A 13,878-nucleotide genomic window follows, 5' to 3' on the forward strand; every position below is an offset into this window, starting at 1 on the left:
CCATTCCCATATTTTCTTCAGGCTTTATCCACTTTTTTCACCTCAGTTGTTATTTGACAGTGGTTCAGGAATGACCGAAACGTCGTCTTAAGGTTCCCCTCCTCGATGGGGGTGTAAAGTAATCCAGCCAGGCTAGGAGTATACTGACTTTTTATTCTTCACACACACACACAGGCCTGGTTACAGACCGGGCCGCGGGGGCGTTGACTCCCGAAATCCTCTCCAGGGTATACACACGCGCGCGCGCATGTGTGTGTGCTTTCACCAGAGTACTGTGTTAAAAAGACATAATGTGCAATTTCTGAAATTTTATTAAGATATTTCGTCCACCAGGGACTTAGTTCTCACAGAGATGGGTAAAAATAGAGCATATTGAAGATAGACGTAAGGTAGAGATGGGCGGGTGACGACTCCTGCAGTACTGAGAGCACTAGAACGAGAATAAACTAGTCGTCTTGCCTTATTCTAGATACAAATTAGATCTAGCTATACTGATCATCATAAGGAGAGGTTCAGGGTTTCATTCTGTCAGTGAAAGTGAACCTGAGGGGGTGAGACGGTCCGTAGCTGAGCCTGTTGATCAGGTGAATGTCCTCATACTTGTAGTCCACGTTCAGCTCACTTAATATCTGTACACATGAGAGAATGGTACTTGTAGAATAATGTAATAGTGGTGGTTAGTTATTAAAGTCCAATCAACTGTACCCTAACTTCAAGACTATTGCAATCTCTCAAAATAAGGATTAATGTAAGCTCTTGAGTATACATAACAGTAATGTAAACTCTTGAGTGTATATACATAACAGTAATGTAAACTCTTGAGTGTATATACATAGCAGTATGCTCACCACTAGATTGATAATAATACCATGCGAAGGTATTTAGTCTGTTAGGCTTAAATCTATTGACGACACATGTCATCCATGTGCTCTGCTATAGCATACTGTAATCCCTAGAATATGGTTTACGGTAAATTCTGAGTATTTATACAATGAAAAATATATTAATATCTCTCGATGTATATATGTTAGTGGTGTAAATAATGTGAGAGTATTCCATATATACTGTACAGTTAAACATCCATTAATCATATCAGTTATCTTTGAGTTGTTCTTCGTTTTCTGCAAGTCAGCAGATTTGAAATGTATATATTCTCTATTTTGTTTTATGTAAAATAAGATAATAATGTATTGGTATATATTTTAAATAATGCGAACAAGCGACACAAATGCAAAACAACTGTTCAACTCCCCCTGTGGTTGTTTTGCAAATATTTTAAAATATGAGAGATGTATGGGGATATTTCAAGGTGTATAATAAACACTGTAAGACTGAGACTAATAACAAGCTGCAAAACTGAATCTTCAATAATTGTTTATTAATATATTACCCAACAACTGCGACGTTACACTGATCTATTATAATAACGTGAGAATTATACGTACTTGGGCATCGAACTTGATACTCCTGGTTATTTTTAATTTCTCAATTATCCTCTGGTGCTATCATCCTTCAAGGGAAGTGTCTAATGTCAAAGAAATTGAGGCAACCCTCCGCTTTCTTAGATCGATCCTGTTCATCGCCCATTCCTCAGACGCTGCCTTGATTTTATTGGATTTGTGCCTCATGACCATTAATTCATATAATGGTTATAATTATAACCCTAATTTTTAAAGGGATGGAGGGGTAAGTCAGCGGAAGGCCTCTATCGGATGACCAAAAGTTCCAGCTGCGGGTCATCATATGACTAAGACCCGCGTCATGAAACACTTGTCATGTTTCCAGACAAACCTTACCTAACCTAACCTCATGAATATACCATAAAAATAATCATAAGCTTATCTAGTAAGAAACTTAATCTGTTACGCTTGTCTATATATCATGCATTCACATTCTGAGTACTCGAATTTTATTGGTAACTTGAACAATGAACCACTTTTTCAGGCCGGTTTATTAATCATATTGACTTTCTGTTGCTATTTGGCTTTGTCTCTGAAGACGAGAGAATTAATAGGATACTGAGAATATATTAAACAGATTGAATACGTGTAAAGAAGACAATATATGCTAATCCAGACATAGATATCAACTAAGTCAGTCACTTGAAATTTTAAAAGGTAGAGAAGCTGGAGTTAACGTGCCACCCGAGAACCTGCCCTCGCAACCAGCCAAACGATAACATAACAAGTCAGGCAACTCAAAGTTTAGAACAAATAAATAAAAAATAGAAGAACACTAGCAGTAGGCGTGCAGAAAATGGCGTTCAACCAGCTTACCCTGACGATGAGACAGAAGATCTCCTGGTAAGCAATCCTCCTGCCGATGCACATCCTGGGGCCGTAGGAAAAGGGCAGGAAGGAGAAGTGGTGACGGGGGGCGAGGCTGGACCCCCTGAGGAACCTTTCTGGCAAAAACTCCCCTGCCCTAGGGAACACTGCCTCCTGCTGGTTCATCAACAAGGTTGGCGCCACCACCTCCCACTGAAGCAGGCAGAGCAGATGTGAAGACGAAGGAAGAAGAGAGTGAATACGCTGGGAAAGGAGGGAGAGGAAGAAAGAAAAGGAAGGCAATAAGGGATGAAAACATAGGAGGGAAGACTCAGAGAGTGTGACGAGAGGGGAAAAATAAGATATGAAAATGCGCAAAGAAAACAATGTATGAAGGCACAAAAAGAAGAGGGATGAAAGTGCATAAATTAGTAACAAAAAAAAAAGCACAATACCGTGACTGGGACGATACATAAATAACCCGCACATAGAAGAGAGGAGCTTACGACGACGTTTCGGTCCGACTTGGACCATTTACCAAGTCACACTGTAAATGGTCCAAGTCGGACCGAAACGTCGCCGTAAGCTCCTCTCTTCTATGTGCGGGTTATTTGCGCATAAATTAGATTAGAGTGATTAAGGGATGGTGGGAGGAAGAGATGCGGTGATTGTGCGAGGGAGGAAGAGGGTAAAAAACATTGGGGCGAAAGGGGTGATGAAAAAAATAGGAGGGAAGCGCTACATAAACGACATAGATGAGGGCATAAAGAGCGACATCGGCAAGTTTGCCGATAACACCAAAATAGCCCGTCGAATTCATTCTGACGAGGACATTCGAGCACTCCAGGAAGATTTGAATAGACTGATGCAGTGGTCGGAGAAGTGGCAGATGCAGTTTAATATAGACAAATGCAAAGTTCTAAATGTTGGACAGGACAATAACCATGCCACATATAAACTAAATAATGTAGATCTTAATATTACGGATTGGGAAAAAGATTTAGGAGTTCTGGTTAGCAGTAATCTGAAACCAAGATAACAGTGCATAAGTGTTCGCAATAAAGCTAATAGAATCCTTGGCTTCATATCAAGAAGCATAAATAATAGGAGTCCTCAGGTTGTTCTTCAACTCTATACATCCTTGGTTAGGCCTCATTTAGATTATGCTGCACAGTTTTGGTCACCGTATTACAGGATGGATATAAAATTCTCTGGAAAATGTACAAAGGAGGATGACAAAGTTGATCCCATGTATCAGAAACCTTCCCTATTTATTTATTTATTTATTAACAATTTGAGGCTAGACAAAGGGCCCTGAATCTGCACTCTCTAGAAAGACGTAGAATTAGGGGGGATATGATTGAGGTGTATAAATGGAAGACAGGAATAAATAAAGGGGATGTAAATAGTGTGCTGAATATATCTAGCCTAGACAGGACTCGCAGCAATAGTTTTAAGTTGGAAAAATTCAGATTCAGGAAGGATATAGGAAAGTACTGGTTTTGGTAATAGAGTTGTGGATGAGTGGAACAAACTCCCGAGTACAGTTATAGAGGCCACAACGTTGTGTAGCTTTAAAAATAGGTTAGATAAATACATGAGTGGATGTGGGTGGGTGTGAGTTGGACCTGACAGCTTGTGCTACCAGGTCGGTTGCCGTGTTCCTCCCTTAAGTCAATGTGACCTGACCTGACTAGGTTGGGTGCATTGGCTTAAGCCGGTAGGAGACTTGGACCTGCCTCGCATGGGCCAGTAGGCCTTCTGCAGTGTTCCTTCGTTCTTATGTTCTTATGTTCTTATACCCTTAGGGATCATACAGCTCCTGGGAAATGGAGGCAGTCAGCTTTCAGCCAGCGAAGGGAAAGGGTAGTCGACAGGGTGAGACTGATGGATTTCTTGAGGGTTACTGGAGGGAGATCGGGGAAGAGGATGGATTATTATTATTATTATTATTATTATTATTATTATTATTATTATTATTATTATTATTATTATTAGTTATTAATATCATTATCATTATGAGGGCACCCCGTTTGAAGGAGGAAGAGTGTGGAGAAGAATAATGTTGGTGAGAACAGCAGGAGGGAAGCATGGAATTTTGTGGTACAGGAGCCAGGCAAACACTGCAGGAAATGGCATAAAAAATTTTTAGCTTGTATATGTAACAATAACAATATAGTTTCTGGTGAGAACTGAACCTTTACTGATCATACGGCGACTGTGGAATAAGATGTAGATTTGATCCCATATAGGTATATGTCATCCAGAAAGACCGTATATAAACCAAGAGCACCTTTCGGCTGTTTTGTATGGCTAGGTTCCTACGAACATCCATAACGCCCAGAACTCATTACAGAAAGGTGGCTGCTCTTCAGAAATTGTAGATCTAAGAGGTCTTATTTGGTTGCTCTCATATATATAATGAATATAGATACTCGATCTTTTGTATGTATACGAATGTCCAAAAAAATGAGATAGCATAATCTGTTTCAGTTTCAGTGGTAAATTTAATGGATAGGACTAGGTTGTTTAGTCTAAATCGTTGAGATTAATTCCCGTGAAACCCAGCTATTGAATGAGTGATAGTGAATATATTCTACTCTAGGTCGCTTTACCTTATTAGACGATGGTTGACGTGATAAAAAATGTAGCTGCTAAAAAAGGAGAGAGAACTCACCCCAGCAGGAATCCTGTATCCTCCCAGTATAGTGTCTCGGTTGAGGCGTCTGACGATCCCAATGCTGACAGGCATCATCCTGTGGGTCACACATACACAAATGAGAGGCAGGCCAGAGGAAGAGTACCACCTGAGAGAGAGGCCAGAGAAAGAGTACTACCTGAGAGAGACCAGATGAAGAGTGCCACCTGAAAGAGACCAGTAGAAGAATACTACCTGAGACAGAGGCCAGAAGAAGAGTATCACCTGAGAGGGAGGCTAGAGGAAAAGTACCATCTGAGAGGGAGACCAGAGGAAAAGCACACATGAACGAAACAATTCATTGAAGGTAAAAAAAAAACACGTTTGCACTAATCAAGACATTTCTTACGAAAACATTTCACCACAAGTTTCTTCTTCAGGACTGAAGAAGTCATTTGTCTTTTCTTTAAGTTACAACTTGTCCGTATCACAATTAACTGAATATGAAAAAGACAAGGACTCAGGGGCGAACATCGCACTACACCTCTTCCTTGAGATGCTCAGAAACATTTGTTGCATATGTGACAAATGCAAGTCTAATGCTGGAAAACACAACACCCTTCCTGCAGTCTTGCCTCACCTGAGTGTCTCCCTGAAGACAGCCTTGGTGTAGGTGAGTGCGGCTAGGTGATCCGGGGTTAGGTGGCGGGGACGGCCCACCATCTTATCGATTTCTTGCTGCACCTTCTGCTGTTCCTGAGGGTTCCTAGCCAGCAGGTACAGCATATTACCCACCGCGTGACTCGTCTGGGGGACAAAGCTTATCGTTATTATGTTTGATCCAACGACATGGTGGGTACTTTAAATTCCTTGAATAAAGAGCCCTTCACTGGCATCAAGGTGTATCCTCCGAGAAGGAAAGTGACCCCGTGCATAAACCTGACTGTAACCAGTTTAAGTATTCTTCAATTGTGTTTAAAGTCTGCCTTTATTGCTTAATCATCCAGGTCATCCCACCTTGTAACTTCTGTTTTTAATATCTCGTACTCTCACTCTCATTGTTTTACTTTTTTAAGCTCTCCCACTCTTATTCGTTTTTACCATCTCTTTCTCGCTCTCCTCACCGTATCAATGCCCGTAAAGATCATATCCAAGAGGAATGTGAGGACGTCCTCCCGGGAGAGTCCTGGAATCCTCAGTAGAGTCTCCAAGAAGCTGGATGTCTCATCACCTTTCTGGTGGTGGTGGAGAGGGCAGGAGGAAGCGGTGACACTGCTGGAGGCACTACGGCCTCTGGTAGCCAACAACCTCTCAGTATCACGTATGGCCTCCAGAGCCACGCTGAAGGGTATGAAGAAGGAATGAAGTCTCACGACAGGGCATATAAATCATACTCATAAAAATGTCAGTAAACAAAATAATCAACTAATTTATTTACAGCCAATTCTAAAAAACTTGATTTAATCTAGAATTCAACAAAACCAAGTACCATGGTTTATTTTCATTGGGGTAATGCAGTCACTCCTTCAGAGAGATGGGGGTGCCATGATTCCCATGAAGTTCTCTTGATCCAAAGAACTGGCTCTACCCTCCACTTCCTTGAATCAAACCTGACTGACTACCATTCCCTACTCACTGTATGACACCTATGTGACTGAAACTTTCCTATATTTAATAATAGTGAAAATTAAAATAATAATAATATTATTATTAATTATACCTGATAGAATTTAGCTCTCGAAATTAGTTACTCACTCGGTGAAGACCTGATGGGCCTCCTGGAGCCTCTTGATGGAGGTGGTGGGGAAGTACTGCCACAACTTCAAGTTTTCAGTGTGGTGCAGCGCCCCCAGCAGCTGTTTGACCAACACGACTAGGCGCAACGGACGACTGGGCAGCGTGGAGGCGTCCTCCTGCAGGCAGCCCAGACGACGTTCCAAGGTGATGGTGCCCAGAGCTGCCTCCCCGGTGGTGGTGATCAGGAAAAGGAACGCAAGACTTTAGATTATCATTATTGTTATTATATTTATGTGAAGCGCTAAACCTGTGTGGGTCATTCAGCACAAAGAGTGGCAGAGGCTCGATCCTCAGTTTGCTTCCAAACATAAACTCTTGAGTTACTCATGAGCAGTAGCAAGTCAAGTATAGCGTATATTCGCTAAGAAATATACACCTCTGTACACACACACCTCTCACTCTCTCTCTCTCTCTCTCTCTCTCTCTATATATATATATATATATATATATATATATATATATATATATATATATATATATATATATATATATATATATATATATATATATATATATATATATATATATATATATGGACAAAAGCTAAATATATGTAGCTTTAATACTCACACTCTAAAGCCCACTTGTGCAACTCAGTATTGAAACTCTCTGGCATTTCATCTTTTTCGTCTCTCAAGTAGCGAATCCTGTAATGAGTGAGTTATTCTTGATTATATTTGATTGTATTTTCCTGTTATGTTGATCATCTCTCCCTTCACCTCTTGGTAACTTTAAATGTGTAATAATACTATTTTTACCCAGAAAACACATTTTTGTGAAATAACATCGTCATATGAGTATTAATACCAATCAGAAAACCTGTTATCTTAGCTAACATACACAAATGAATTGTATTAATTTTGGGAATAGTATATAAACACCAGATACTGCAATTAACGTATAGGGGAAAGAGAGAGAGAAAGATGACTGGATGGGATTGTAGTTACCTCTCAACAAACTCCATGGCCACCTGGTCCATTTGAGGTAAGTAGCTGTGGATAATGGTAGCATCAGTAAGGGGACGTTGCACCCGCCTCCTCACACGCCACCATTCCTCGCCCTGCCTGTGCCAGAAACACATTAGCTCGTCGTCAACATAACTCACTGACGAAATCATTTTCATTCAAATTACAGTGTCCTAGTTCTTCACTTAAAGACTTTTACCACTGTTCAAACGGTTCCACTACTAAAGTTCTTGCCAGTAGTTCAGAGAATCTTCGCCGCTTTAAAATCCTCTATTGTTACTCTACCAGCTGCACCACCATCCATAAACACAGTTCTAGCACCAGTTTAAAAAAAAATCAGGCAGTGACAACCTGGAAAAGAGCTCACGTACTCAGCTAATATGCCTGCTCTGCCCCTGAAGATGGTGTCGTGGATGTGAGTGTGGCCGTCAGCGCCGCCCTCACTGCGGATCTTCTTGAGGGAGGTCATGCCAGGCCTGACGGGGTCGTACATGGTGGAACGGAACAGCGATTCCAGGTCCTCTGGCCGGGAGATGAACACCAGGCAAGAGTGACCTGGCATGTCCTTTCTGAAGGTGGGGCCGAACTCCTGCCGTACAGCCTCCCAGAACAGGTACACCCTCTGGGGGTCGAAGGCTACAAAAGTCAAAAACATTACTTAGGATTAGGCCCTAAAGTAAAAAAAAAATACTACCGGTGTAATGTTGAAGCTGAATGTCTTCGAATATTAACTAGAATAACATTAGGGTATTTTGAAAGTTTGGAAATTACAAGGACCACATTGGAAATCACAAGTCACTTCGTCTAATTTTTTTGAGGAGGTTACCCTAGGTAATTTACACATATGTTAAACTATGTATGATAATTGTACTTATGTATGCCTGTACCTAAATAATCTTATTTATTTTCAAACAAAATTATTTATTCAAACACTAAACTGTGATAAACATTGGTTAGTGGCATAAACGGACTCACATAACAGTCTTCAAGCTGGCACTGGACAAGCACCTAAAGTCAGTTCCTGATCAGCCGGGCTGTGGCTCGTACGTTGGTTTGCGTGCAACCAGCAGCAACAGCCTGGTTGATCAGGTTCTGATCCACCAGGAGGCCTGGTCACAGACCGGGCCGCGGGGGCGTTGACCCCCGGAACTCTCTCCAGGTAAACATAGTGAAAATAATACAGAAAAGACCGAAATACACAGGACACATGTGTTTTATTTTCCCCGTTGTGCGTGTGTGGGGGGAACACAACCTTACCCTTGTGCCCAAGCATATATGGGAGGCAGCCGACGATTGGCCAGGCACGCGGCCCTGGGATCATAGAGGCAGGCATAGGAAGGCTGGAGTCCTCAGGCACTGCTTCACCATCGTAACTCCTCTCCTTCAACATGTTCTCCGGCTCGAAGATCATGTCTGCGTTCTCCTCCATCAAGTTGTAGGCTTCCAGGTAATGGGTGTCGTGCACAGAGCATGGATCCCCAGGCGGGATGACCTTGTCGTTGTTACTGCAGTGTGGCTCTTCCTGTATCGTCTGGCACTGTGAAACATGCCGAATATAGTGATGGTAATGTGGCACTCTCAGAATATTCTGCAGGAGGTCAGCGGCATTTAACCCCCAGGGTGCTCCACCACTCACCGAGGTCATTACCGACCTCTTCGCTAACAATCTCCAGGCTCGCATCTGAGAGAAACAAAAAAAACTACGATCAGAGGATCCTTCATGGGGGTGCCTTTCATGTTCGTGATCCAAGGAATTTGAGCTGACCTCCACTCCCTTGGATCAAACCTGATTACATCCTATTCCTCAAGCGTTGTAGCTCTTCCCTATGAATATATTTATAAATAATTCTAATGATAGTGACCAGTGTTATTTTATATATATATATATATATATATATATATATATATATATATATATATATATATATATATATATATATATATATATATAAAATACATTGTGTTTCACGTTATCTACCAAGTATCAATAAAGAAATAAAATTGTTTATTGTTTTTTGTTTAACAGTAAAAACATTACGAATCCGGATATTGGAATCTTCTCTCAAGAACGTAAACATACTGAATCCGGATAACTAAATCGTCACTCAAGAACGTCAACATAAGCATACAGAGTCTGGATATACGACTCAGTGGACAAGAACACTAACAAGAATTTACTGAATCTGGCAGTAATACAATAAAGAGAAAGCGTTAAAAAATGTGAAAAAAATATGGAATAACATGGAAAGGAAAAAAGAAAATGAATAATAACAATAAAACGTAGAGAAAAATGGAAAAAGTTGATACTGTACCATCAAAATGAAAGAAGCGGTCAAAAGCATATGTTAAAATTCATCACTTAATCGTTAATGTCTATTATTAAAGATTTAAAATAAACAGCTCACCAATAAAATCAATAATAATGATAATAATAATTAAATGAAATACTAAATGATAATGTTAAACTTAGAAACGCTTACTTTCTAATGGGTAAGACTTGGTTTGGTGGGTCTTACGTTGACCATCACTACAATAGCCCAACATACAGTTTATATGCACACACTGATATCAGTAGCATAAACTGTTGAAACACCACTATGATGTACGTCCTTAAAGCACATTATTATGACACAGCCATACATCAACCTGATATATGTCCTAAACACAGTTTTATGATATAACCTTGAAACATTTCTTTGATATACGTCCTTAAAGCAGTCTTACGACAGCCACCAACCTCATATATGCCTTAAACACACAATTTCATGACATAGACTTGTAACACCACCTTGATATACTCCCTAAGACCTCAGTCTTATGACACAGTCTTGAAACACATCTTTAATATACGTTTTTAAAGCCTGGAAGCACTGCGAGGGAGAGATGTCCACCCCGAACTGTACCCCAAACTACTGGCAGCGGAATTCCACAGCTGCTGCTTATCGGGTAGCTGAGAGCAGAGGCCAAGGGGAAGACAGCTCTTCGCTCTTCTTATCACTCGATACAAAGAGATTCTGTCTTCTAGATTACCTACTGGCCACAAAGAGACAAGAAGACACAGAAAGATGTAAGAAAACAGAAAGCCATGAGGTTCAATCCTGCTGTTACTACGCATACACTTTCCTTAAAAGATGGAAATGGTTTAGAAACCCCACTTCATCCATAAAGGATGGAGTTGATAGGTAACGATATTGATTACTGATGATGAATAAGACCCACGTGCAACACTTCGGTATCTTTATTACCGAAATGTTTCGCCTGGGCAGCAGGCTTCTTCAGTCGAATGCAAAGGCGAACTATTTTATACTGGAGTTTACCTGGAGAGAGTTCCGGGGGTCAACGCCCCCGCGGCCCAGTCTGTGACCAGGCCTCCTGGTGGATCAGAGCCTGATCAACCAGGCTGTTGCTGCTGGCTGCACGCAAACCAACGTACGAGCCACAGCCCGGCTGGTCAGGAACCGACTTTAGGTGCTTATCCAGTGCCAGCTTGAAGACTGCCAGGGGTCTGTTGGTAATCCCCCTTATGTATGCTGGGAGGCAGTTGAACAGTCTCGGGCCCCTGACACTTATTGTATGGTCTCTTAACGTGCTAGTGACACCCCTGCTTTTCATTGGGGGGATGTTGCATCGTCTGCCAAGTCTTTTGCTTTCGTAGTGAGTGATTTTCGTGTGCAAGTTCGGTACTAGTCCCTCTAGGATTTTCCAGGTGTATATAATCATGTATCTCTCCCGCCTGCATTCCAGGGAATACAGGTTTAGGAACCTCAAGCGCTCCCAGTAATTGAGGTGTTTTATCTCCGTTATGCGCGCCGTGAAGGTTCTCTGTACATTTTCTAGGTCAGCAATTTCACCTGCCTTGAAAGGTGCTGTTAGTGTGCAGCAATATTCCAGCCTAGATAGAACAAGTGACCTGAAGAGTGTCATCATGGGCTTGGCCTCCCTAGTTTTGAAGGTTCTCATTATCCATCCTGTCATTTTTCTAGCAGATGCGATTGATACAATGTTATGGTCCTTGAAGGTGAGATCCTCCGACATGATCACTCCCAGGTCTTTGACGTTGGTGTTTCGCTCTATTTTGTGGCCAGAATTTGTTTTGTACTCTGATGAAGATTTAATTTCCTCATGTTTACCATATCTGAGTAATTGAAATTTCTCATCGTTGAACTTCATATTGTTTTCTGCAGCCCACTGAAAGATTTGGTTGATGTCCGCCTGGAGCCTTGCAGTGTCTGCAGTGGAAGACACTGTCATGCAGATTCGGGTGTCATCTGCAAAAGAAGACACGGTGCTGTGGCTGACAGCCTTGTCTATGTCGGATATGAGGAGGAAGAACAAGATGGGAGCGAGTACTGTGCCTTGTGGAACAGAGCTTTTCACCGTAGCTGCCTCGGACTTTACTCTGTTGACGACTACTCTCTGTGTTCTGTTAGTGAGGAAATTATAGATCCATCGACCGACTTTTCCTGTTATTCCTTTAGCACGCATTTTGTGCGCTATTACGCCGTGGTCACACTTGTCGAAGGCTTTTGCAAAGTCTGTATATATTACATCTGCATTCTTTTTGTCTTCTAGTGCATTTAGGACCTTGTAGTGATCCAATAGTTGAGACAGACAGGAGCGACCTGTTCTAAACCCATGTTGCCCTGGGTTGTGTAACTGATGGGTTTCTAGATGGGTGGTGATCTTGCTTCTTAGGACCCTTTCAAAGATTTTTATGATATGGGATGTTAGTGCTATCGGTCTGTAGTTCTTTGCTGTTGCTTTACTGCCCCCTTTGTGGAGTGGGGCTATGTCTGTTGTTTTTAGTAACTGTGGGACGTGGAGATACAATTTCAGAGTTCATTCACTTAGCCTTAATAAGTTGTATTCAGTTACTCAATCTGCTGCGTAGGCGTAACGTTTAGGCAATAAAGATACCCGTTTCGTACGTGTCTCGTTTATCACCTTGTCGGTAATGTTTACCAGTAATGTAAAGGTTACTGATTTTTGTCTGTGGTGTCGATTCTTAGCTCCTGGTTCTGCCTCTTTAAGTTTCGTCGGCCGGCATTACAGGCCTATTACCATTTAAGCAGTCATATTCTTAAAACTGTGTATTGAGTTGTTTCCTCCACGTCACTTTCCTATCCTAAAAGTGAAAAGAAAGTGCTTGCTAACGTCTCTGATTCCTATTATTATTATTAATATTATATTCATAAGGGAGCGCTAAACCCATAAGAGTATGACAGCAATAGTGGAATGTGAGGCATTTGAGCATTATTATTATTATAATCAAGAGGGAAGCGCTAAACCCGGAGGATTATACAGCGCCTGGGGGGGGGGATGTGGAAGGCATTCAGGCTTAATTCGGGGAACTGGAGCACAGATCCAATTCCCTAAATCAAGAGCCCCTCACCAACATCAAGGAACCTTCCTTGAGGGGAGGCATTTGAGCAGCCACTTGTTTAACCATCCCGGCTGCAACCTGCTTCATTTTCTCCAGAGTCTTCCACTGATTATATTCTTCCCAATAGTTTCCCATTATTTGTAAACAGACACATAGTATTGTATTCCATCTTGCAAATAATTTACGTATATGAGGAAAGGTAGTGGCACCAGTACTGATCCTTGGGGAACCCTGCTCATTACTATTACTCATCCTGGCACCACCTGTCTTTCAGGTACTCTTTGAGCTACTGGAGGACTTTTCCTCTCATCCCTACTTGCTCCTCGCGCTTGTGACACAGTTTTCGGTGGGGAGGACACAGGCCAAATGAGTTTTTGCAGCGGGGTGGAAACATTTCGACGCGTTTCCTTACACCTGTTGTCTTGTTCACCTAGCAGCAAATAGGTACCTGTGTGTTAGTTGACTGGCGTGGGTCGCATCCTGGGGGGCAAGATTGAGGACCCCAATGGAAATCAGTTAAGACAGTCCTCGATGACGCACTGACTTTCTTGGGTTATCCTGGGTGGCTAACCCTCCGGGGTTAAAAATCCGAACGAAATCTTATCTTATCAAGAGGATGCTGTCCATCCATCGCTCTTTCTGTTACTTTATCTCAGTAAATGGTCAGCAGCAAACAGCAGCTCTTTGTCAGCATGATACAAAAGCTCCTAATCAGCAGGAAACAACAGCCCCAGTTACCAGCAAACAGCAGCTTCTGGTCAGCAGGAAAAACAGCTCCTTGTTAGCAGGAAATAGAAGATCTTGGTCATCAGGAAACAACAGCTCCTG

The 13,878-nt window shown here is 41.8% G+C and overlaps 1 protein-coding gene across 4 annotated transcripts; it reads right to left on the bottom strand.

Moving 5' to 3' along the window:
• Positions 1–293: 293 nt before the first annotated feature.
• LOC128702675 (probable cytochrome P450 301a1, mitochondrial) lies at positions 294–10,677 on the bottom strand. Of its 4 annotated transcripts, none has more exons than XM_053797043.2 (11): positions 10,518–10,677; positions 8,925–9,348; positions 8,039–8,303; positions 7,650–7,766; positions 7,273–7,349; positions 6,661–6,862; positions 6,030–6,246; positions 5,546–5,712; positions 4,945–5,023; positions 2,277–2,480; positions 294–629 (listed from the first exon to the last, which is right to left on the bottom strand). In XM_053797043.2, the coding sequence occupies exons 2-11, from the start codon at positions 9,346–9,348 to the stop codon at positions 513–515; spliced, it is 1,869 nt and encodes a 622-aa protein (XP_053653018.2). In that variant the 5' UTR covers positions 10,518–10,677; the 3' UTR covers positions 294–512. The 4 variants fall into 4 exon arrangements, with proteins under 4 accessions (XP_053653018.2, XP_053653017.2, XP_053653019.2 ...); XM_053797042.2 differs by having other exon boundaries at positions 10,456–10,616; XM_053797044.2 differs by lacking the exon at positions 10,518–10,677 and adding an exon at positions 10,148–10,334.
• Positions 10,678–13,878: the final 3,201 nt, after the last annotated feature.

The sequence above is a fragment of the Cherax quadricarinatus genome, chromosome 79, assembly GCF_038502225.1.
Source record: "Cherax quadricarinatus isolate ZL_2023a chromosome 79, ASM3850222v1, whole genome shotgun sequence".
Taxonomy (NCBI): Eukaryota; Metazoa; Arthropoda; class Malacostraca; order Decapoda; family Parastacidae; genus Cherax; species Cherax quadricarinatus.

Excerpts from the sequence above, each read along its gene's own strand:
- LOC128702675 (XM_053797043.2), bottom strand. The coding sequence starts at position 9,348 with ATGCGAGCCTGGAGATTGTTAGCGAAGAGGTCGGTAATGACCTCGGTG. Across the intron at positions 6,247-6,660 it reads GCCCATCAGGTCTTCACCGA|CGTGGCTCTGGAGGCCATAC; the intron begins GTGAGTAACTAA and ends CATACCCTTCAG. Across the intron at positions 630-2,276 it reads TCTTCTGTCTCATCGTCAGG|ATATTAAGTGAGCTGAACGT; the intron begins GTAAGCTGGTTG and ends TCATGTGTACAG.